The sequence below is a fragment of the Lemur catta genome, chromosome 4, assembly GCF_020740605.2.
Source record: "Lemur catta isolate mLemCat1 chromosome 4, mLemCat1.pri, whole genome shotgun sequence".
NCBI lineage: Eukaryota > Metazoa > Chordata > Mammalia > Primates > Lemuridae > Lemur > Lemur catta.
The window spans coordinates 67,359,106-67,381,715 of NC_059131.1; the positions used below are offsets into that span (position 1 = coordinate 67,359,106).

Consider the following 22,610-nt stretch of genomic DNA (forward strand, 5'->3'; position numbering starts at 1 on the left):
ACAAAAGTTCGGAATGAGAGTGGTGAGGAGACAAAATAAATTATAGTTGGGACAAAGTCCTATGGGAAACAGCCCTTTTTACTTTTGCCTTGTTTTCCCCACAGCTTTCCAGAAATGACTGGTTTCTCGGTACGATTTCCAAGTCACCCCCTCCAACAGTGATGTCCATTGGTTTGGCCCCTCAACCCGGATTGGCTGAGGGTTTACGCCTCGGCTAGGGATTGGAGGACGTTGGTTCCTTACGTACTGCCCGCGCCCATTGGTTCGTTTTCTCCGTTTCTGGGCGGAGTGGCTAGAGATGGTTTCCACCCTCTTGTTTACGGAGCGCCTAGTTGTAGAGCTCTCCGAGCGTTGGGGCTGTCTCCAAAGTTCCCTATTTAGCTTCTCGGGCCAATTGGGACCTCGCTCCACCCTAGCCCTTTCCCTTACACGCCTTCCGCGTGGTGCGGCCCACACCTTTAGAGCTGCGGCGCGTGCCTGCGACCCTAGCGTTCCTCCGCCCGCGCTCTCCGGGCTGCTCCCCCTCGAGGGTGTGCTTGGTACGGCCCGCGCCGCCTCCTTCCCTCGCTGGGTTGGCTGTTTCCCCTCCCCCCCGCCGGCGGCGCTTGGTGCCGCCCGGGAGAACCAGGTCATCGGTCGGTTCCCGTGAAAACAAAAACAATCAGCGGCGCCGCCGCGGACACCCGAACGCTGCGAGCGGGGGCCGAGGACGTAGGGCCGGGTGGAGCGAGCGAGAGGGAGCGGCGGCGACGCGCTGGGGGGCCGGGGCGCCATGGGGCAGGCGGGCACTGGCTGCGCGGGGCTCCCCCGGCGCCGTGGCTAGCTCGCCCGCCGTCTTAGCCGCCCGCGCCGCCCGCCTGGGGGACGAGGAGCAAGACGCGGCCTCGGCGGGGCCCGGGCCGAACGGCTGCGGACACCCGGGCGCCGGGGAGCCGAGCGCCGCCGCCTCCGGCATGGATCAGTGCGTGACGGTGGAGCGAGAGCTGGAGAAGGTGCTGCACAAGTTCTCGGGCTACGGGCAGCTGTGCGAGCGCGGCCTGGAGGAGCTCATCGACTACACGGGCGGTCTCAAGCACGAGATCCTGCAGAGCCACGGTAAGGCGGCCCGGGTGGGCGCGCGGGGCTGGGCCCACCGCCTCAGCCCTAGCCCCGCGGCCGGAACCCACCCTCGCGGCTGAGGCCTGGCCCGCGTCTCCCCTGAGGCGCAGAGGCCCTCAGACCCCTGTCAGTTTTCCTTCTCATCCTGCCCGATTTACCTCAAGCCTGGCGCAACCTCGCGGCTAATTCAGAATGAGCGCGAACTGCCCGGAAACCCGGCCGGGAGCCGGGTTAAACGTGGGCGAGGGGCAGTCCGCCGCACCTGCAAACTGGCGCCCTCTCTGGGCGGGCGTCGCGCGCCCTGACCCGGCCCCGGGGGTCTCACGTGGTCCTCGCGGCGCGGTCCCGAGGCGGGAGGTGCGCGAATTGCGTCCGACTCGAGGCTAACAGATGAGGCTAAGTGCTGGAAGCCCCTTCCCTCTGCCTCGTCCTGCATCCTTGCCGCGGGGACTTTTTCTCCTCGTGTTTTTTATTTTGGAAAGTCGAGTGTTATTCTTAGCTGTGGGTTAACAGAACAGCCGCTCCTGCAACTTCAAATTTTGACTGCTGTGTGGAAGGAGCTCCTCTGAACTCCGCAGCGGCGCGGACGTGGTTCCCAGTGTGGCCTCTGCAGAGACTGAGAACGGGCGGCTTTTGCTGAAGCAAATTGTGGCTTAAGTTGTTAGTTGCTTGCCTTACCTAGTTAAGTTTTTCCTTTCAGAAAACAGATTCTTATGTAGGTTTCGGCTAGATTATTTTATTATCGGCCCAGGCCCTGGTGACAAGTAATTTGCCAAAGTTAATTTGACTTGTGGAGGCCGACTGAGAAGGGGTTTTGGGGGTTTTCTGGTTTTTAAAATAACATCAGATATTTGGTATCTTTACATTCACATAGTCACTGTGATGATTTGTTCTGATCAGGAAGTAAAGGACTTCTTATTTAATGGGTTTATTCAAGAGGTTTGGGGGTCCCTTTCAGCTTGGGGGCTGTACAGAAATTTATGTAAAAGAAGGTTTGGTAGCTGGGGAAAATGCAGATTATTTGTGGCAAGTGAGATGACGGCAGTGGCATCAGGCAAGCTTCTCTCCTCTCCTCCATTTTCCACACCTTGCCCTCCAGACTGCTTTTTGGTTGAGGGTGAGCGCTAGGCGGGGGTGAGGGAGTGTTACAGCAACTTCTCATTCTGGACACTGCCGTCACTTTTGAACTCCGGGGAAAAAAGCAAACGTGCAACCGTAGCGGACAAAATATTAATGTGGAAAAACCGTGTTAGCCATTAGGAGTTACAATATTAGTGTGGAAAAAATGGGCAGACCTTGGTGGCTATCTGAGAAAGGAAGTTTTACTGACTTGGTGGTGATAATTGAGTGATAGAAATGAAGTGGAGGTGGAATAGAGGGAATCCTGGGAAGGCTTTGATTTTGGACAGGTGAGGTAGAGTCAAGGGCTTAATATTTGCTGGTGGCTGGAAATACATAGGTCTATGACTGTTTTCTGATGTCCTTTCTAAGAAGATGACAATGGAGGGGATCACTTAGGATGCAAGGAGGAAACACCGTAGTATCTAACCACAACCTTGAATTTCTCTTGGAGAATGGAGAGCCAAGGCAGGGCCAGCAGAAAGGGAAAAGGGCAGGGGCTTAGAAAAAGAGAGGTTGATCCCCTGTTAATTGGCTATTGGGAGTCTGTAACCCTCTGTGTAACTGAGGTGTAAGGAAACCCAAGGCTGCTCCTTTGGGGTGATGGAGGTGATGGAAAGTATTCTCTCCCCATCCACAAGGAAATCTTTGTCTTGTAAAAGGCCAAAAAGAAGGAACCAGTGGGAAAAAAGAATGAATGAAGGTCCTAGACTAGGAGAGATGGACGGAACATTTCCTTTTTAGGGACCAGGTCAGAGATTGAGGGGTTGGATATGCAGGGTTTGAGAGGGAAAAGATGGAAAGTAAAGTACATTTCTTCCATAAGAGAGAGGATATTAATTGAAGGAGGATGTGATTGTAAGCTTTGTTTTAGGGAATTTAGGGACAATCTCAGATGAATAAAATGATTGTGAGGAGTTAGCAAAGTCGGCGTTAGACCTCTTTGCTTGGTATCAGGAAACTTTTCTAGAAATTTGTTGTTTGAAGGGAATTAGCCACCAGTATGCTATGCTGTTAAAACAGTCTGACTTGGTTAGTTATGCATAGTGTTCCTTTTTCAGCTTCCTAATTTTTACTCTCTTGTCTTCCAAATTGCTGGTCTTATATTGGTATATCTTTGATTTCCTTTAATTCTTTAATAATAGGATTAAGTGATTGAAGGTAGTTATAAAATGTGAAAGAAAATAAATACCATTAGTGCCAGATCTAGTTTCCAAAATCAAATCTATCTTCTTTCTTTTGGTGTTCTTTTATGGGAAGTTAAACATGCTTTGGTACCTGGGTTATATTTTTCAAAGTAGGTAATTTCTAAATTAGACTTTCTCTGTAGATGATGTGGTGGATATTACATTGAATCTTAAATATATCATTCTTAAAGTATATCTACTGAAAACTGAATTTGGAATTTCATTTACAAGTTTAAAGAGAAATTTTCAGGGCTTCTGAATGTACTGTCAAGGGCAAGTGATTTAGTGGGCTCCTGTGACCTGAGAGAGGGGCTCCAATTGGGATCCCTCTGTCAGGGCTTTGGATCTCATTCCGTAAGTTTATGTGTGGTAATATTCTTGCAAGAATGTGGTATGAATAAAGAAGAATCTTGGGGACTATACAGATCCCCCAAGGTCCTATATAGGACACATCATTGCATTGTACAGTGACTGCCTGTTTCAAAAGTGTCCTTTAGTTAGGGTCAGGTGATCAGTTTCTGAGGATGAGTTACAATTTATGTTTAAATTTTTTTTTCCCTCTAAAGTTGTGAATTATACTAAATGAGCACAGTTAGGTTAGTTTGTGGTGGAAACTGATCATACCTAAATGGAGTTTAAGCCCATTGTTCTCACCACCCTTATTCCAGGTTGTAAACACTGCCCTAAGGGGGTTAACCTGGCAGCAGGCCTAGAAATGGTCCTATAGTGACCCCTAAAATTTCTCAGCTGCTCTAAATCGCCTCTGTATAGCCTGGAATTCTGTCATATAAATTTTCTCTTACCAATCATCTCTTTAAAAATGCCAGTTTCTTAGTGTATGTACTTTTGGGGGAATGAAGATAGTATACAATGGATAATCCACCTATATCTGCTAGATTACTTTGTGTTCTGCCATTTAATCCATCTCTAACCAAGTCCATCAGCCTGAGAGAAGGAACACCTTTTTCAGAGTGATGTGGTGTCAGCTTTTTTTCTTTTTTTTAATGGGGGTGTCAGGCCTACGGCAGAGGAATAATGGTGGCATATAAGGCTATGAGAGGGAAGTGCAGGTGTTGACTCGGTGCCATAGCCAGTTGGGGAATTTTGGTGGTTCAGGGATAATTAATGTAAGTGTAATAGAAGTATACAGGGGCAGTAAAGAACTAGGGAGAATACTAAAGAGGAGTTCTGCTGAGGCCTGATCCATTGTTTTTCCTGGAGACTTACTCTAAACACTTCTTTTGGGGCCCTTGGGGTTGCCTTAGAAACTTTAGGGTGGTAGATAGGAGGATGGGGAACGATCCAGAGGCTGCAGTGGGGTGCTCAAGGTAAAAGGAATAGTGATAACTGTTCGTGGTAAATGGGAAGTCTGTGGTGAGGTGTTGGTGTGGGAAAGTAATACCTTTTTTTTTTTTTTTTTTCTGAGCCAGGGTCTCACTCTACCATCTAGGCTGGAGTACAGTGGCATGATCATAGCTCACTCAGCTTCAGACTCCTGGGCTCAAGGGACCTTCCTGCCTCAGCCTTCTGAGTAGCTAGGACTACAGGTGTGCACCACCATGCCCAGCTATTTTTTTTTTTAATGTAAATTTTTATAGTAATGGGTTCTCACCGTGTTGCCCATGCTGGTGTCAAACTCCTGGCCTCAAGCAATAACGCCTCTGCCTTCAAAGTGCTGAGATTATAGATGTGGGTCGCCAGCATCTAGCCCAGTTTTTAACCTAATTTGCCAGAAGTTCAAGAATTGTGTTGGGCTCTGATTCTCATCCTTAATTGTTTTGATTGAACTTTTGGTTCTCTTAAATTCCCCAACTCTGAGGGGAGAGGAGAGCACTCCTGTCATTTAGTTGTGCCAGCCTTTCAAGGAGAGTTTCCCTGTCAGCATGAATTTTGGTCTAATTTAAGATTCAGTATGGTTTGTGCAGACTGGTGATCATTCCCGGTGTGCCCTTGATCTAATTTGGATGATGCACTGGTACTTCTCAAACTTCACTCACATGTGTGCTCTTAGTTTTCAGGTGAATTCATGCTTTTACTTAAGTAGATTAATCCTCATTCTAAGCAGTGGTATTTATGAAGTCATAGATTTGGTGTGTTAGGTATAAACTACATATTAAAATACATTCATAGCTATTAAAATATTAATTCATGTACCAACTAAAATTATCATTCATATCAGTGGTATGGGAACCACACATTGGACAACCTTTGGTTAACAGATAAGTAGTGTGGTTAAATTTTGGTGATTTGACTTGTGATAATATGTTGTTTAGCATTTATTTTTTATGGGCAAATATATTTTGTTTCACATTAGCACTTCTGTGGTGGGAGAACAGAAAAGAACTATATATCATTTATTGCTGATAGTCTGAATTCACATTTGGTGAAAGAAGATTAGGCTGAAACTATTGGTAATGATTTCAGTACATGTTAAAATATATTTGAGAAAATCATAGTATTTGTAATAGTAAAAGATGTGCAGTATTTTTTTTTATTATTTTTAGACTATTAAAGGGAATTCTGATGTAGTTTCTAAAAATGACTCTCAAGGAATTCTCTGAATTTAACTTTTTTTTTTTTTTTTTTGAAACAGGGTCTTGTTTGCTGTCCAGGCTGGAGTGCAGTGGTGTGATCATACCTCACTCTCACTGTAACCTCAAACTCCCGGCCTCAGGCAGTCCTCCTGCCACAGGCTTCTTGAGTAGCTAGGACTATAGGCATGTGCCACCACTCCTAGCTAATTGTTTTTTGTTTTTTTTTATTATTATTTTTATTTTTTGTAGAGAAAGGATCTCATTATGTTGCCCAGGCTGTTCTCCAACTCCTAGCCTGAAGGGATCCTCCTCCTTCGTGGCCTCCCAGAGTGCTGGGATTGCAGATGTGAGCCTCAACACCCACCCTGGATTTAAGTTTTATTTATTTATTTTGAGTAGGTGGTATATTCAAATGGTTTAAATCCAAACAATAAAAAAGAATATTCAGTAAAAAGTCTCCCTCCCACTCTTGTTCCTGACCACCTAATTGCCCACTTCACAAAGATGCCAGCTTATGGAAAGTTGTTTTTTAAAGAATCCAGGAAAATGAGAATTTGTCATGATTCTTTTTTTCTTTAAGACATTGAATATGTACTTCCACTTACTGTGACTTAGGCTTAGTGTTATTTCATTTTGCATGTTGGTAAAGACACTTTCATCTGTTGGCATGATCAATATGTACTATATTAGCCTAAAAGAACTTTTTTATATGCGGGTGTGGTATGACTCCTAGTAGTAAAACTCATTTAAACCATAACTCCTACCTTTATTTATCTCTTTGTTGAATCAAAGAAACCGTTGAAAATTTGGTTACTAGTTTCAGAACTGCTTCCTTTTTTAAAGTTTGAGGGTAACACACGGGAAGGTAAGTAGGCAAGTAAGCATGAAAGAAGAAACAAATTATGCAGGTAACATTTTTAACTCATTTCTGTGGCATGACATTGCATCAGTAGACACAAACCAGAGGTTGAAGGCTGCATGTTAGTTATGGCCTTCCACTCTAGAATTTGGGTCTTGTGTGTTGTACATATATGTTGAAAAGTATGCTTATTTATTTGTATATATAAATGCTCTATGCTTTTCAGAGCCTACCAGCGTTGAATGTATTGTGTTGAATGAAAGTAAAATGATCAGGGCGTGGTAGAGTAGTAGTTTGTTTACTTTTTCAGCCATATTTGGTATACTTGGAGTAGACCACATAGCCAGGGTATTCATTTGTTACCCAAACTTTTGCTAAATACTAGCAAGACACTTGAGAGAATAATGACTTCAGTTTTGAATTGAATACAATTTGATGTCTGCATTTACCATCTAGTCTGCAAAGTAGATCATAAATAAAAGTTTGGATGGATGGCAGAAGCCATTGTTTAAATATTCTAAGAGGAGAATATACTGGGTTACCAAGCTCCTGAGCTGTTTTAGGTGGTAAGAAGAATAGGTCAGTATTGGTGTTTCCTATTGAGTTTAGAAATAGATTTAACTGTTAGCCATTCTTTTCCAGGCTTACTTAGGAGATAATTTTTTGTTATTTGGCACCTTATTCATTTAGACTGATATATTATTGAGTATTTTGGTTGCAGGTGACATAGTAGTTTTAATGAAAATGAAATGTGTTGACACATAACGAAGTAGACAAAGTTTAGGCCTGGCTGGCTCCAGGGCTACAAAGGATGTCATCAGGACTGAGATTGTGTTCCCTTCCTCTGTCGACTCTGCTTTCTGTGGTTGGCTTCATTCTCAGGGGAGTTTTCTCCACATGCGGGTGAAGATGGCCAATGGAGCTCAAAAGACAGGAACATGGCCTTTTTTCTAACAAGGTTTCCAGAGAGTATCTTTATTATCTTGTTTTGGGGCTTCTCCCTGAATCCTGTAACGGGGGCCAGGTCATGGAATCCTCTGGCCACCTTTAGTTCTGCTCACCCTGTGTCAGGAGTTGTATGGCCATGTGATCCACTATTCATTAGGCAGAGGAGAGACAGTTCTAGGAAGGAACACTTTTACCCAGATGGCAGTAATATGTTTGTTATAGCTGAACAGCTGCATGTTACATCAATAAAATGTTCTCTATGTTCCTACTGGCCCAACCTTTACTTCTCAGCTTTTGCCTTGCTTCCTAACTACTTAAATATAATGTTCTTATAATTCAAATAGTGAATTATTAATATAACTTGATTCATAGACTAGAGAATACAACTTGGTTCATGTTACTTTTGAGAACTCATTTGAAATTACTTAAATGCTTGGCACAATAAAATCATTTTCCTAAGGTTATTTTATCTCTTAAGTAGTTTCTAACTCTGGATAGTAACACTGGTGAGGATAAACTTGGCAACACTTCTGTGATACTATTAATACCATACTAGAGCTAATGGAGAAATTTCCATTGTCTTCACGTCTTAGTCTCTTAGACATTAGAATGGTGAAAATGGTGTTTTAGCAAATTGTGCACTTGAAATATTAAAACTGACTTCTTTTTATTTGGGGCCCTGCTGCTTCATCTGTAAGTCTTTTGGGATATTTGAAAATGACCCCAAAATGCAGTTTAGGGAGAATTGTGGAGGGCCCTGGCCCTGAGCCCCATGGTACTTCCAGAAGTTGATAGAGACCAGGGAGATGATGCTCTCTAACTGGACATTTCTTTGGAAGCTCCAAGAGTTTATAGAAGAGTGGCAGAAACTTCCGGAACTTCTTAGAATAGACGTTAGCCCAGCACTTCAAAGAGCAGAGACTGGAATATCTGGCAGAACTCTAGAGTTTCAGAATAATATAGGAGGCTTTCACCTTATTTGGGCTTGGTGATTGTATGGCTGAGCTCAAAATGGTTGTTTGGGAAGATTGTTTGGGGAGGTCATCACTAAATCTTTCTCTACTTAAGATTGAGGCCTGGAGGGTGATTTCTCCTCTTACAGGCTATATGTTATCTCTGATGAGTTTGCTATACCTGTGGAATCCATATAGATTTAATTCATCTTATTGATACATGAAGACATTTGGGAGGAGATGAGGAGAGATCTCTTTTAAAAGAAACATTATACATGGCCCTGGTCCTCTAGGAACTTGGAGGCTAGTTGAGAAGATAAGATGAGTCTGCACTTGTTTATAACAGTGCTTCTGGTTGGTATGAACACTAGTAATTCAGAGAGATGGGCTGAAAGGGAGCCCTTAGAAAGAACTGCGTGGGAGAGCGTTTTATTTCACTGAACTTTAGATCACCTAATCAGTAGTTATTAATCACCAATTATATGTGGAACTAGGCTAAATCTTGCGGGAGTTACAAAGGACAAGCATTCTCAACCTCTAAGAACTTTGTATTAAATATCTAGTTTTTAACAAAGAAACAAAAACAATACCCAGTAAATGCAAGGTTAGATGTATAGGCCACATGGTGAATGAGTGGTACAGAAAAGAAGGGGTAGGATTTGAGACAGTGAGGGAGACTCTTCTCTCACCTCGTGGGAAGTTTTAGTACCAGAGATTGAATGTGGATAGTAGACAGGATGGAGCACCTGGAGGGGAGGATGACAAAAACAAAAGTAGAGGAGTGAGAGGTGAAGGACCAGGTTGACGGGAAATGGGTTAAATGCATTGAATTTAAATTGAAATCAGGTTTTATAAAGCCATGGAGATGGGGGCAGTGAGTAGTAGACTGGGAAGATACTGAATGACTTTGAGGTGGGGTAGGGATGTTTTAAATAGGAAGGGGACAGGTATGATTGGTGATCAGTTGTCAGCAGTATTTAGGTTGGCTTGGAGTTGGGAGTGAGGGGGATGGGGAAATCTGTGGCCTCAAGGCCACATGTGGCCCTAGCTCTCCAGATCCTTCGACTGAATCCAAACTTTGTAGAATAAATCCCTCTATTAAAAGGATTTGTTCTGTATAATTTGGATTCAGTCAAAAGGCCACACTCAAGCATCCAGAAGGCCACATGTGGCCCCAGGGCCACGGATTTCCCACTCTTGGAAGGGATCTTCTAAGGGAAGGACTTGGTGCATAGATGGAGTCTGCCAGAATAGGAGAGAATGGCTGGAAAAATCAAGCGTTAATCTAAGGTTTTGAGCATGAGTGACGGGCAGATAATTATGGAATCAAAAAGAAAATAGGAAGTTTAGGAGAGGGGAAGTTAGAAATCTGAGTTTGATTTTTAAATATGAAGTCAACATTAAAATGCTACAAGAAACTTTATGTGGTTCAGCCACTCATTTTAAGAGATAAAGATGCCTAGAGATTAAGTTTCTATATTTTGAATTTGAAGGCAGTGAGTGGGCTCGCTAAAATGGGATTGTCTAGCAGATATTTAAAATTTTTTTTGTCTATATTCCCTTTTTCTTCTCTCTCTGCAGTTCTTCCCTCATATACTTTGAGGCCTTTCCTTTCTTCCCTGTGACAATCATTGGTCTTGTTCTCTGCTCCAGGAGCCCTGTTAGTCTGGACCATGTAATTTAGCTCTTAAATATAAACTTTCTTGTTTTGTTTTTTTCTCATGTTTGTTTTCGCAGCACACTATGCCTGTGGTTTTGATGCATTGGTCTTTAATAACCTGTCTGGATCAGAATGCCTGTCTGTAAATCCACTGTTCTGTTCTGAAAGGTCAGGGGTTGAACACCAAATGCTATACTTTGTTTTACCTTGCAGAGTTACCAGCTATTAATACACTGAAAAAAGTTTTTGTTTTCTGTGTGTACCGCCTCCAGATAAAAATGAGTGTGTTCTATTTGTGCCTTTTCCTTCCTCTGAGTAGATAGATCTCTGTTGAGCAGCTGTTGTGTCCTAGGTGCTGAGGCAGCTCACAAGAAACCCAAAGCTTCAATAGGCCACAGTTTAGTTTACTACTCAGTATGAGACAGTCGTTTATTATTTTTTTAATACCAACATTTTCAAGTTTCAAGTTTTTCTTTTCTAATACTTCACAATGTTATCCATGTTCACTTTGTCAATGACTTTTCTAGAATCAGTCTTAGACCCTATTTATTGTCTCTTTTTATTCCCATCCTAACTTTCTTAATCTGTCTAGAAACTGGTAATGTGGGAAAGTACCTTCAACACTACTGACTCAGCCTTTAGCACTCAAAAATGTTAATTGAATCTAAATGTCATAGTTCTCCATTCCTTTTGACTTGTTTTTCCTGTTTTGTCTTGGTTTCATTTTGTTTATTTTTAAGGTATTAAGGCTTTTATAAGACTGAGATATGGAGTTTTTCCCCTCTCTAGCCGCCTTAGTGATGCCTCATATTTTTTTTTTTTTTGGCTTTTTCAATTTTAATGTTTATTTTAAATTCTTTTAATTTCAAAATATTAAGGGGATACAAGTGTGTTTATTACATAGATATCTTCTGTAATGTTTAAGTCAGGACTATTGAGTATGCCCATCACCAGAGTAGTGTTCCTTGTACCTAATAGGTAGGTACATTTTTATACCACACCCTCCAGTCCTCCCCGCCTCCGTGGTTTCTCATGTCCTTTATATTGCTTTGCACCCATGTGTACCTATCTTAGCTCCCACTTACTAGGGAAAACATATGGTGTTTGGTTTTCCATTCCTGAGATACTTCACTTAGGATAATGGTCTCCAGTTCCTTCTATGTTACTCCAAATGACGTTTCATTCCTTTTTATGGCTGAGTAGTTCTCCATTGTATATATATACACCACATTTTCTCTGTCCATTCTTGAAGGGCACTTAGGTCGATTCCACATCTTTGCAATTGTGAATTGTGCTGCGATAAACATTCAAGTGCAGGTGTCTTTTGATGAGATGGCTTTATTTCCTTTGGGTGGATACCCAGCAGTGGGATTGCTGGATCTACCACTGTTTTCCATAGAGGTTATACTAATTTGCAGTCCTGCCAATAGTATGTAAGCATTCCTTTCTGCATGCACACCAACATCTATTGTTTTTTGACTTTTTAATAATAGCCATTCGGATAGGGTAAGGTGGTATCTCATTCTAGTTTTAATTTGCATTTCCCTGACGTTTAGTGATGTTGAGCATTTTTTCATATGTTTTTTGGCCATTTATCTATCTTTTGAGAAAATTCTGTTCATGTCATTTGCCCAGTTTTTGATGGGATTGTTTTTTTTCTTGCTGATTTGTTTGAATTCTTTGTAGATTCTGGGCATCAGTCCTTTGTCGGATATACAGTTTGTGAATATTTTTTCCCATTCTGTAGTTTGTTCACTCAGTTGATTATTTCGTTTGCTATGCAGAAGCTTTTTAATTTAATTAAGTCCCATTTATTTATTTTATTGTTGCTTTATTTTTTCTTAAAGGAACTAATCTAGAATGAATTCTGGAATACAGCTCTATGAGGTCTGAGTTTTCATTTGGATATGGTTAGGATTGTTTACTAAATGAATTTCTTTGTATTTATCTACATCAAAACTTGTGGTCCGTTTTGCTTTCCACTTAATTCTGAATTTAAGTTCTCTGTTCATTTTATGAAAGTGAAGTTAACTTTTAATAATGCAGAAGAGCTCAAATGCAATATACGTAATATTTATAAACTTGAATATTTTAAATTTTTTCTGCCTTCAAGATAGTTACATAAATTTTAAGTCAGGTCTTAGTGATTTCTGGGGAATCCTACTGTTTATTTCCACCAAAGTAGTCTTAAGTGGTGAAGTTTTCTTGTCTTGTCTTCTTTTTTTGAGACAGAATCTTACTGTGTTGCCCCAGCTAGAGTGCAGTGGTATTATCAGTAGCTCACTGCAACCTTAAACTCCTGGGTTCAATTGATCGATCCTCCTACGTCTTCCTCCCAAGTAGCTGAAACTACAGGCATGCACCACCATGCCTGGCTAAGTTGTCTAGTTTTTGTAGAGATGGAGTCTCACTATGTTGTTCAGGTTTGAACTCCTGGCCTCAAACAGTCCTCCCACCTTGGCCTCCTAGAGTGCTAGGATTACAGGTGTGCACCTCAGTGCCCAGCCGTTTTCAGCCTTTTTAAAATAAATCTAAATAAGCATCCTCATAGCAATACCTCTTTGTGTTGTGTTTCACCATTTTTTATAGAGTAGTCTGGATTATGGTGGGTCTCATCTCTCATATGTTTGACTTGTGGGTAGCATGTATTTCATGGTGTAATTGACACCTTTAAACTGCCTTTTATAGACCAAATTATAACTTTTGTCTGCTGATGAGCAGACATTTTAAGCTACAGCATAGTGGTGCTGCCTACCAGCCAGCTGTTTAGTTTTAGCAATGCTATCTTTAACAGTGTGTGTTTGTGCAATTATTTGAGCCTTCCTCCCTCCATCATAAAAATCAGTGGCAGACAGAAAATTGAAAGTGCACATACTGAGTAGGGATGAGAAACAGTTGTCAGTCTTAATGATAACTTTGTCTTGATTGTATTAGCTGGGCCAAAGTCGTGAATCTTGTCATATATTTGGACATATGGTTGTCTTAAGCCTTGTGATCAGTAAGGAAGAAAATAGAAAAAATATAGGTACAAAATGCTAAAACTATATTAAAGGTATAGCTAGGGATTTTATTACATAATTTTTAGTTTTGTGGGAAACCAGCCACCCTTTTAATATGTAAATTTGTTCTACTTTCCTATATTCTGACTTAGGGTACACTTTTATAGGAACATATTATATAATAAACTTGAGATGTATTTCATTGCATCTTTGACAAACCTGGGGATAGTTTTCTAGTACAAAGAAACTGTCTTTAAAGTGACTTGAGTTAAAGCACAAGCCTGTGAATTCTTGGGTGGAGGGTAATTTGGAAGAGAGAAAGAATTTACAACTGAGAGGGTAAGGGTGAGGGAGACTATTATGTGAGCATGTCTTATTTGAAAATTGGCATGCACATATGTGTATGTTTGTGTTTGTGTTGGTCTTGTATCCCAGGACCTTGTTGAACTCCACTTATTAGTTCTAGGAGTGTGTGTGTGTGTGTGTGTGTGTGTGTATGTGTGTGTGTGTGTGTGTGTGTGTGTCTGTCTGTCTGTCTGTGTCTGTGTCTGTAGATTCCTTGGGATTTTCTACTTAGACAATAATGTCATTGGCAAATAGACACACAGACACACACACATGCATGCCAATTTTCAAATAAGATATGCTCACGTAATAGAGTCTCCCTCCCCTCCCAGTTGTAAGTTCTTTCTTCCAAATAACCCTCCACCCAGGTATTCACCCAGGCTTGTGCTTTGACTCAAGTCACTTTAAAGACATTTTCTTTGTTTGTAAAAGAAAACTATCCCAACATTTGTCAGAAATGCAATGAAATACATATCACGTTTAGTATATAATATTTTCCTGACTTATTCGGTATTTGGAAAACTTAGGCTGCAGTGCTATTGTGTAGTAGACACTGAACATTCTGTGAGAAGAGTGGGAGATCAGTAAACTTTTAAATGTGAAACTGCTGGTAGTTTCACAGGGTGTTGGTAGCACCTGACAGTCTCCAATGCTGGGCTTGAAATTGAAAATATGCAATACATAATTCCTCATTTTTATATTTCTTTTTTCAGTAAATAGTTACTGAACGCCTAGTGTGTGCCAGTTACCATGCCAAATGTTGGCGATTAGGCAGTCATGTTTCCTACCTTCAGTTAATTTTGTGGGAGTGATAGACAAATAACTACTGACAACAGATTGTGAAACTCTGATAGGGAAGCATGGGATGCTTTATTGTTTCTGTGAAACTAGTAGACATAAATCTACAAATGAGATGTCCAGTCAGTGAACCCCAAGGGAAGAACTTGAAGTCTTAGCTAGGCTTTATAAAAAACAGTGTAGGAGTTAACTCAGTTATGTTTAATTTAGTTTGGTGAATGTCTGAATTTGGAGGAAACCATGACTGTTCTAATTTCTGAGATTATCATGCTTAACATCTGTTTTATAAAATAAAAATTACTATTGTATTGAAAGGAAATTATTTTTAACTTAGACCAACCATGTATGTTGGTTCTTTGCTTGGATTTAACATGCATGTTCTTATACGAGAACTTTTTGAATCAAGTCGTAATAAAAAAAGTGACTTTAAAAAGCGCTTGTGGTGCACTGCCTCAGAGCTGTTTCTTTCATGCTTGTGTATGGGGCCTGAGTTTATCATACTAAAAGACACAGTTGGTGTGGGACTTTATCCTGTGTGAAAAGTGACCACCACAGTGGCCAGCCTGGATGTGGTTTAGTTATGGTGAAGATGGCTGTCACAGTAGTTTCTCATTTTACTTCTAGGAACAGAATCCAGTTAGATTTCTTTCACAGAAAGGTTCTCCTGGAAAAAGGTTGTGCTTTCATGCAGAGAGATCAAAAGAACATTAGAACTCTCCCATTAGGACTTAGAAGTTTGGTTGAGTCCCAGTCGGTCTGGTCATTATAGTGATTTTCAAACCCGTTTTTACCTTTGGCTGCTTTCCACTGAATCCATTTGAGAATGCATTGGAATCTTTCTCTTTGAAGAGGGCTTTCCCAGGCTTCTCTTCAGATTATTCCATTATACTTTTCTTGAGCTTCCAGATACCTTGTAGAAATTATTTTTCCTTGGACCATAGTGAGAACTCTCAATGTTAATTAATTGACCATATATTTCTAGTATCTATCATTTATGAAATTGAAAACCAAAAAGTAGAGGAACTTGTGAATGATAAAGGAAGAAAAGGGGTAACAGCAGCACCAAACTACAGATACATCTCAGTTGCTAAGATTTAAAAATATCAATAGATTTCAGGGTTGGTGCATGGAAGTTCAATTGGTAAGTTCCAGATAACTTCTCTCCTTCAGCTTGGCTTCTGCTTTTTTATTCCTTCCTTTTTTTTTTTTTACTGGAGACACGATCTCTATCCCTCAAGCTGGAGTGCCATGGCTATTCACAGGTGTAACAGGTGCAATCATAGCTCACTGCACCCTTGAACTCCTGGACTTAGGGGATCCTCCCACCTCAGCCTCCCGATTACCTGGGACTACAGGCACGTGTCACCACACCCGGCTATTGTTTTTTTTTTTAATAATTTAAAAAATTTTTTTTGTAGAGGCATGGTCTCACTCTTGCGCACTCTAGTCTTGAACTCAGCTTCAAGCAATCCTCTGGCCTGGGCCTTTGGAAGTGGTGGGATTACAGGCATGAGCCACCACACCCAGCCTACTTTTTTTTTTTTGTTTGAGACAGTGTCTCTCACTCTGTTGCCTGGGCTAAAGTGCTGTGGCATCAGCCTAGCTCACAGCAACCTCAAACTCCTGGGCTCAAGCAACCCTTCTGCCTCAGCCTCCCAAGTAGCTGGGACTTACAGGCATGCACCACCATGGCTGGCTAATTTTTTCTATATATTTTTAGTTGTCCAGATAATTTCTTTCTATTTTTAGTAGATACAGGGTCTCGCTCTTGCTCAGGCTGGTCTCGAACTCCTGACCTCGAGCGATCCTCCCGCCTCGGCCTCCCAGAGTGCTAGGATTATAGGCGTGAGCCACCGTGCCCGGCCTCAGCCTACTTTTTTATTCTTTAGTATTTTTCCTACTTTGTTACAGAAGCAAATGTGTCTGGATGAATAGAAGATATGGCTTCCTTTTAAAAAAAAGTATTATAGTTCATTGGTTTTTAGTATATTCACACAATTGTGTACCTATAACTATTATCTAGCTCCAGAACATTAGTCCCAAAAGAAACCCAGTACTCATTAACAGTTACTCTCCATTCTACCCTCCTTCCAGCCCTTGACAAACATTAATCTACTTCTGTCATTATAGATTTGCCTATTCTGGACAATTCATATAAATGGAATGATGCAATATGTGGCCTATTGTATCTGGCTTATTGAATACTTGTTTTCAAGTTTCATCCATGTTGTAGTATGTGTCAGTACTTCATTTCTTTTTATGACTGAATTATCCATTGTTTGTCCATTTATCATTTGGACATTTGGATTGTTTCTAGTTTTTGTCTGTTATGAATAGTGCTTCTATGAACATTTGTGTGTACAAGTTTATGTGTGGTTTTTATTTTATTTTTACTTTTTTCATTGAGGAAGTATGATGATGGCTTTTGTGTTTTCAATTGTCTTGGATACATACCTAGGAGTGGAATTTCTGGGTCATATGGTAACTCTCTAACTTTCTGAAGAACTGCTAAAAATGCACATTTGGTCTTTGTGTTTCCTAAAATTCTTGAAATCTCTAAAGTGCTTTTTTTTATATGCTGATATTGGCTGATAGCTTCTGGATGGGGCTGGTCACCTGGAAGTCCAAGGCATGCTTAAAGGGTTGGGACTTTCAGCACCCCCCCACAACCTCCTGGGAGGGGAGAGGGGCTGAAGGTCAAGTTGATCACCAATAGCCAGTGGTTTAATTGATCATGCCTGCCTAATGAAGCCTCCATAAAAACCCAAGAGGATAGGGTTTGGGGAGCTTCTGGATAGCTGAACACATGGAGATTCCTGGAGGGTAGTGCCCCAGGAAGGGCATGGAAGCTCCACTATCCTTCCCCCATACCTTGCCCTATGCATCTCTTCATCTGTATCCTTTGTAATAAGCCAGTAGAGGTAAGTAAATGTTTCTCTGAGTTCTGTGAGCCGCTCCAGCAAATTAATCAAATACAAAGAGGGGGTCATGGGAACCCCAACTTGAAGCCTATCAATCAGAAGTTCCAGAGGCTCAGACCTGCCACTGGTGTTTGCAGGGGAGGGCAGTCTTGAGGACTGAGTCCTCAACCTATGGGATCCGATGCCATCTCCAGTAAATAGTATGAAAATTGAATTGGAGGACACCCAGTTGGTGTCTGCTGGAAACATGATTGCTTGGTGGGGATAATCTCCCTCCTCACATTTGGTCACAAAAGTCTTCTGTATTGATGATTGTTGTGGTTTGGGAGCAGAGGAAAAACGGTTTGACTTTTTCCAAACAAGTAGTATCTCATTGTAGTTTTGACTTTTGTTTCCATACTGACTAATAATATTGAGCATCTTTTTGTGTGCTTTTTTGTTACTTGTATATCTTTGGGAAAATGTCTGTTCAAATCCTTTGCCCATTTTTAAATCGTTTTTCTTATTGAGTTGTAGGAGTTCTTTATATATTCTGGATACTAGACTCTTATCAGAGTATGATTTGCAAATATTTTCTCCCCTTCTGTGAATTGTCTTTTCACTTTCTTGATAGTGTTTGAAGCACAAGAATGTTTAATTTTGATGAAAGCCATTTTAATTATTTTTTTTCTTTGGTTGCTTGTGCTTTTGGTGTCATATCTAAGAAACCATTGCTTAAGCCAGGGTCAAGAGTATACCTGTTTTCTTCTAAGAATTTGATAGTTCAGCTTTTACATTTAGGTCTTTCTTCCATCTAATTTTTGTATATGATGTGATTCTTTTGCATGTGGATATCTTGTTTTCCCAGCACCATTTATTGAATATGGCTTTTTTTTTCTTTGAGACAGGGTCTTGCTCTGTCTCCTGGGCTAGAGTACGGTGGTGTCATCATAGTTCACCGCAACCTCAAACTCCTGGGCTCAAGCGATCCTCCTGCCTCAGCCTCCCAAACAGCTAGGACTGCAGGCACATGCCACCATACCTGGCTTATTTTTTTTTTTTTTACTTTTTGTAGAGACAGGGTCTCCCTTTATTACCCAGGCTGGTCTTTGAACTCCTGGCCTCAGGCGATCCTTCCGCTTTGGTCTCCCAAAGTGCTGGGATTACAGGCTTGAGCCACCCTGCTAACCCAGCCAGTATTTCTGATTATCTTCCTGATGCTGAATTTAAAAACCTTAGGAGTGTACCAATATAGCATTCAGACTTTCTATATCCAGATAAAGGGGCCCAGAGGCAGAGGTCAGGCCCCAGGCTGTTTGGGGGTGGGAAAAGTGGCAAAGATATCTCTGTAATAAATAGTCTGTGTCAGTTTTCTAACTTAAGTGAAATGCTTTGTCTCTCATCATCCCCAAATTGTAATCTATGGCATCTATGACAGAAAAACACTCCTCTTCCATATACACAAAACCATCGGGGAGTAGCGGGGATGGAATGGGTATTACACAGGCACCAACCAAACTTTTTATCGAGCCAGAAAATGGATTTCTGATTCAGTTTAATGACAAAGAGTTGTGTAAAATTGGTGTCTTGCCTATTCCTCAAAGTGAGCTGGGCTGGATTTTTATAATTAGAAGTATTCCCCATGATAATAGTTAAATGCTATAAAAAATAAAATTGATCCTGTCTCTATGAGTAGCGAAAGAGCTGCTTCTAAGAATCTAGGGATGCCCGTGTCCCATGCCCCACCCACACATGGCTACATGAGAAGCATATAATCTGTCACTTCTGTCAGCTTTTGGGGGGGGGGAGAGGAGAGTGGGACAGTGCTTAGGGATGGATTTTTTGTTATTCCCCCCTACCACCAAAACCTATAGATCTGCACACAGCACAGATAGATATACATATCCATTTTTAAGAAAGGTTTTCCTTCCTGGATCCCCAAATCCATTCTCCCTCAGGCTGAAAGACAGTGCTTATTAACTGCACAGATCTAGTGTGTAAACATCCTATAGAAGGCGAAGGCTCATGTGTTGTCTCATAAGCTGTGAGGGGGCAGGGGCAAAGAAGTGAATATTCATGGTCATTTGCATTTTGTCTTAAACCCAGTCTACTCAGCAACACTCTCAGGTCCAGGGGCCGGGAGAGGTTTGGTGGGTACAATATGGCGGATGACCTGATGGTCCCAGCCCACGGGGTAAGGAGTGAGTGATTGAGCAGGGACCAAGTAACATCTGTCATAAAGTCTCTGTGCGCTTCGTTTCTAAACACCTCGGAAAGGCTTGAGTCCAGCACAGCAAGTGAGCAGTCTACACTGAGAGAGGCCAGGAAAGGAATGCTGTAGGGAGAACACCAGCCCAGTGACACACTGGGGGTGTACAGTTGAGCTGAGGGCACAGCTTGCACTCTTGGTGTCCATAGGGGAAGCAGTCCCATTCTCATCACCAAAGACAAAGACTTGAATTGGCTGAGGATATCAAGCCAGTGAGGTAGGAAGATAGCCAGAGACATTGCAGCTCATCTGTGATGCTAGCTTGGGACAGCGGGTATCGCAGAGTAAAATTCTATTGTGCTCACTGAATGAAAAAAACACCAAGAGTCCTTGTGAGGAGAGGCAGCAACACAGATGACCTGCCCAGCAGAAGCTCAGTATGAATTTTGTACCATCCATCTGCTGAGCAAGGTCCCAAACCTTGATGCAGAAGTCTTTGCTACCACTGACAGCTTATGTGCCAGAGCTCAGCACACTGACTGTAAACAGTGACATCATGCTCATACTTACAGAACTTGCTGATAGTGTCTCATTCTCATCTAGTTCCCACAATTCAACAGCACATGAATTGGGAGCCACTGGGATACCTCTGTCTCCCAAGTGAGCTCAGCCACTCTGACCTCTCTCTGGACTCTGGCAGAGCAGAAGCCTTCGTTGAGGGCAGCACAAAGGTCCTTAAAAAGCCAGAGTGGCCAGGTAGCTTCCAAGAGTCCTCTCCCAGTGGAATCACACGGGACACACTTCATTTCTCTAGCAATGGGTTGTGACGAATGTGAAATGTTGTCTACCAGGGAAGCTCATTAGAAGCTCAGTGCCCAGGGTTTTTATTGGGGGCTAGTCATGCAGGCACCCTCTGCCTAGCATATACCCAAATTCTAGATTTCTAGAAGGAAAACAGGTGTTAACCATAAACCACATTGTTAAACAGTTTCTGCACAATGAGCCATTCTTATCAGTTAGGGAATGGTAGGAACTCTCCGGAACTCCAAGTTACCATATGCTTGCCATGGACCAATATTGCAGGCAGGACTTTCTAAGGATAGCAGTCTCTGGCCTCTTGTATTAACTCTTCTGCACATTGATGGCATCCAAAGAAGTTTGTTTTTTCTTCTTTCTATAGAGTATAAAACATTTAGACTAAATCATCTCTCTTTAGGAAATTCTGTAACAACCAAAATGTTCTGAGAATGATTTGAACAGTTTAACTGGGTTGAATAAATGAGTTTATTCACTTAAACACATTCTTTGAAATAATAATAATGCCTTGATACTATTATCCACAGTCTGTGCTGATTTTTGTAATTATAAAAGTGGTTTATTTCATAGTGAAATTTTATTTCCAAAAATAAAAAATTAAGATATCTTTCTTAGTATTCACTTGAAAAATAACACCTGTGAATGTGATGTCAGCTTCAAAGCAGATACTGATTTTTCTTCACTTTTCTTTCATCTTTCATGGTCCAGAGGGCCTATTTGAAACTTACCATCTTTGGGTTTGCTTTAGTAACCACCTTTCTTTTTTTTATAGGCCAAGATGCTGAATTATCAGGGACACTTTCACTTGTTTTGACACAGTGCTGTAAAAGAATAAAGGATACTGTTCAAAAATTGGCCTCAGACCACAAAGACATCCACAGCAGTGTTTCTCGTGTTGGAAAAGCCATTGATAAGGTATGGTATTGAAGAAAGTGTTTTGTAATTTTGAGCATCATCCTTTTTCTTCTGTCATTACTTTGGTAACACTGGCTTTCCCAAATTATTTTATGCTATTCCTTTCATCTTTGCTTTTGATAACTTTTGCAGGTCTAGTTTTACTATGCTAGTCTTATTAATGTTCCCTGTTGCTGGTATTTTAAAAAATAAAAACAAAACAAAAAACCCTCTCCTTTTATAGCTTTGTTGTTTATCCATTTTCTTAAATGACTAGAATTCCTAGGATCATGATGAATAAAGTTCCAAAGAAATTTAAACCCAGTGTGTGGAACGTTGTTTGTAAGAGTAACCATAAGTAATTCCCTGGCTGTGACTCTCTGTTAATAGGATGATTAGAATAATACCCTTGAATCTGTTGCCCCTGCATCATCCTACCTCTTTTCTTCCTGTGGGCACATTAGTTGCTTTTCTTCAGTGATGTCTTCTGTGTGAGTGAGTGAGTGAATGGTTTGGTTGCTAGCCAGTGAGGCCAGTCACTTTTGTTGGATGATTTTTTTCTTGTGACATTTCTTAAATAAGCAATCTTTAACTTAGTGGCTGGCTTATAAGCAGTTACTGGAGATGTTGTAATTGGTCAGGGGTATTTCTGTTCACATATTATAAACTTCTGGGAAGATAGGAAGAACTTTTGAGGAGACCTCTTTGTAGCGAAAGTATCTCCCAAACAGTCTTAGGAGTTACTTAGTCTGTATGCACAAGAGTGACAGCTGTAATATGGACAATAACAGCTCACTGAATCCAGAGAGTGGTTCCATCTAATTCATGGGTAGGCCCAACTATTAGAAATTATCCTATAGAAAACTAGTATTGAAAGGCTAGGCTTGAGGCTGCCTGAGTCAGAATTGTTTGCTTCTAAGGCGGTGGCATTCACTGGTAGTTACGACAAGACTGTGAGTGGCAGGGGTTCTAGGGATGTGTTTTGGAAGTCATGGCTTACAGAAATGCTAGTGGCCTTTCAGAGAGCTGCCACCACTCCCATGGTGTTGTGAGGGCTTTGACTCAGCAAAAGAGTCAGATGTTGGCAGCAGCAGGGTTCCAGCCACATTGTTGAATCAGTGAAGGTAGTCACCAGCAAAGGCTGGAGGGCAGTGAGTATTCTCTGAAATAGCTTTGAGGTTGTGAGGCCTGTTAGGCAACTCCAAGGGAGTGAACACAGCTTTGGAAATGGGTTTGGCATTAGACCTGTTTGGGACAATGGCATTGAAAATCTTCAATTGGTACCTGCTGT

General features: G+C 41.4%; 1 protein-coding gene and 1 pseudogene across 3 annotated transcripts in view; one reads left to right on the forward strand and one right to left on the reverse strand.

Annotated features, from left to right (window-relative positions):
• The first annotated feature begins 463 nt into the window (after nt 1-463).
• The window catches only part of RMND5A (required for meiotic nuclear division 5 homolog A), a 60,479-nt gene continuing 38,332 nt past the window's right edge, over nt 464-22,610 (forward strand). For all 3 annotated transcript variants that reach the window (XM_045550031.1, XM_045550032.1, XM_045550033.1), the window contains exons 1-2: nt 464-1,095; nt 21,198-21,340. In XM_045550031.1, the coding sequence (XP_045405987.1) occupies nt 954-1,095; nt 21,198-21,340 (285 nt within the window). In that variant the 5' untranslated portion in view covers nt 464-953. The remainder of the gene's footprint in view (nt 1,096-21,197; nt 21,341-22,610) is intronic.
• LOC123636641 lies at nt 19,508-20,415 on the reverse strand (annotated as a pseudogene).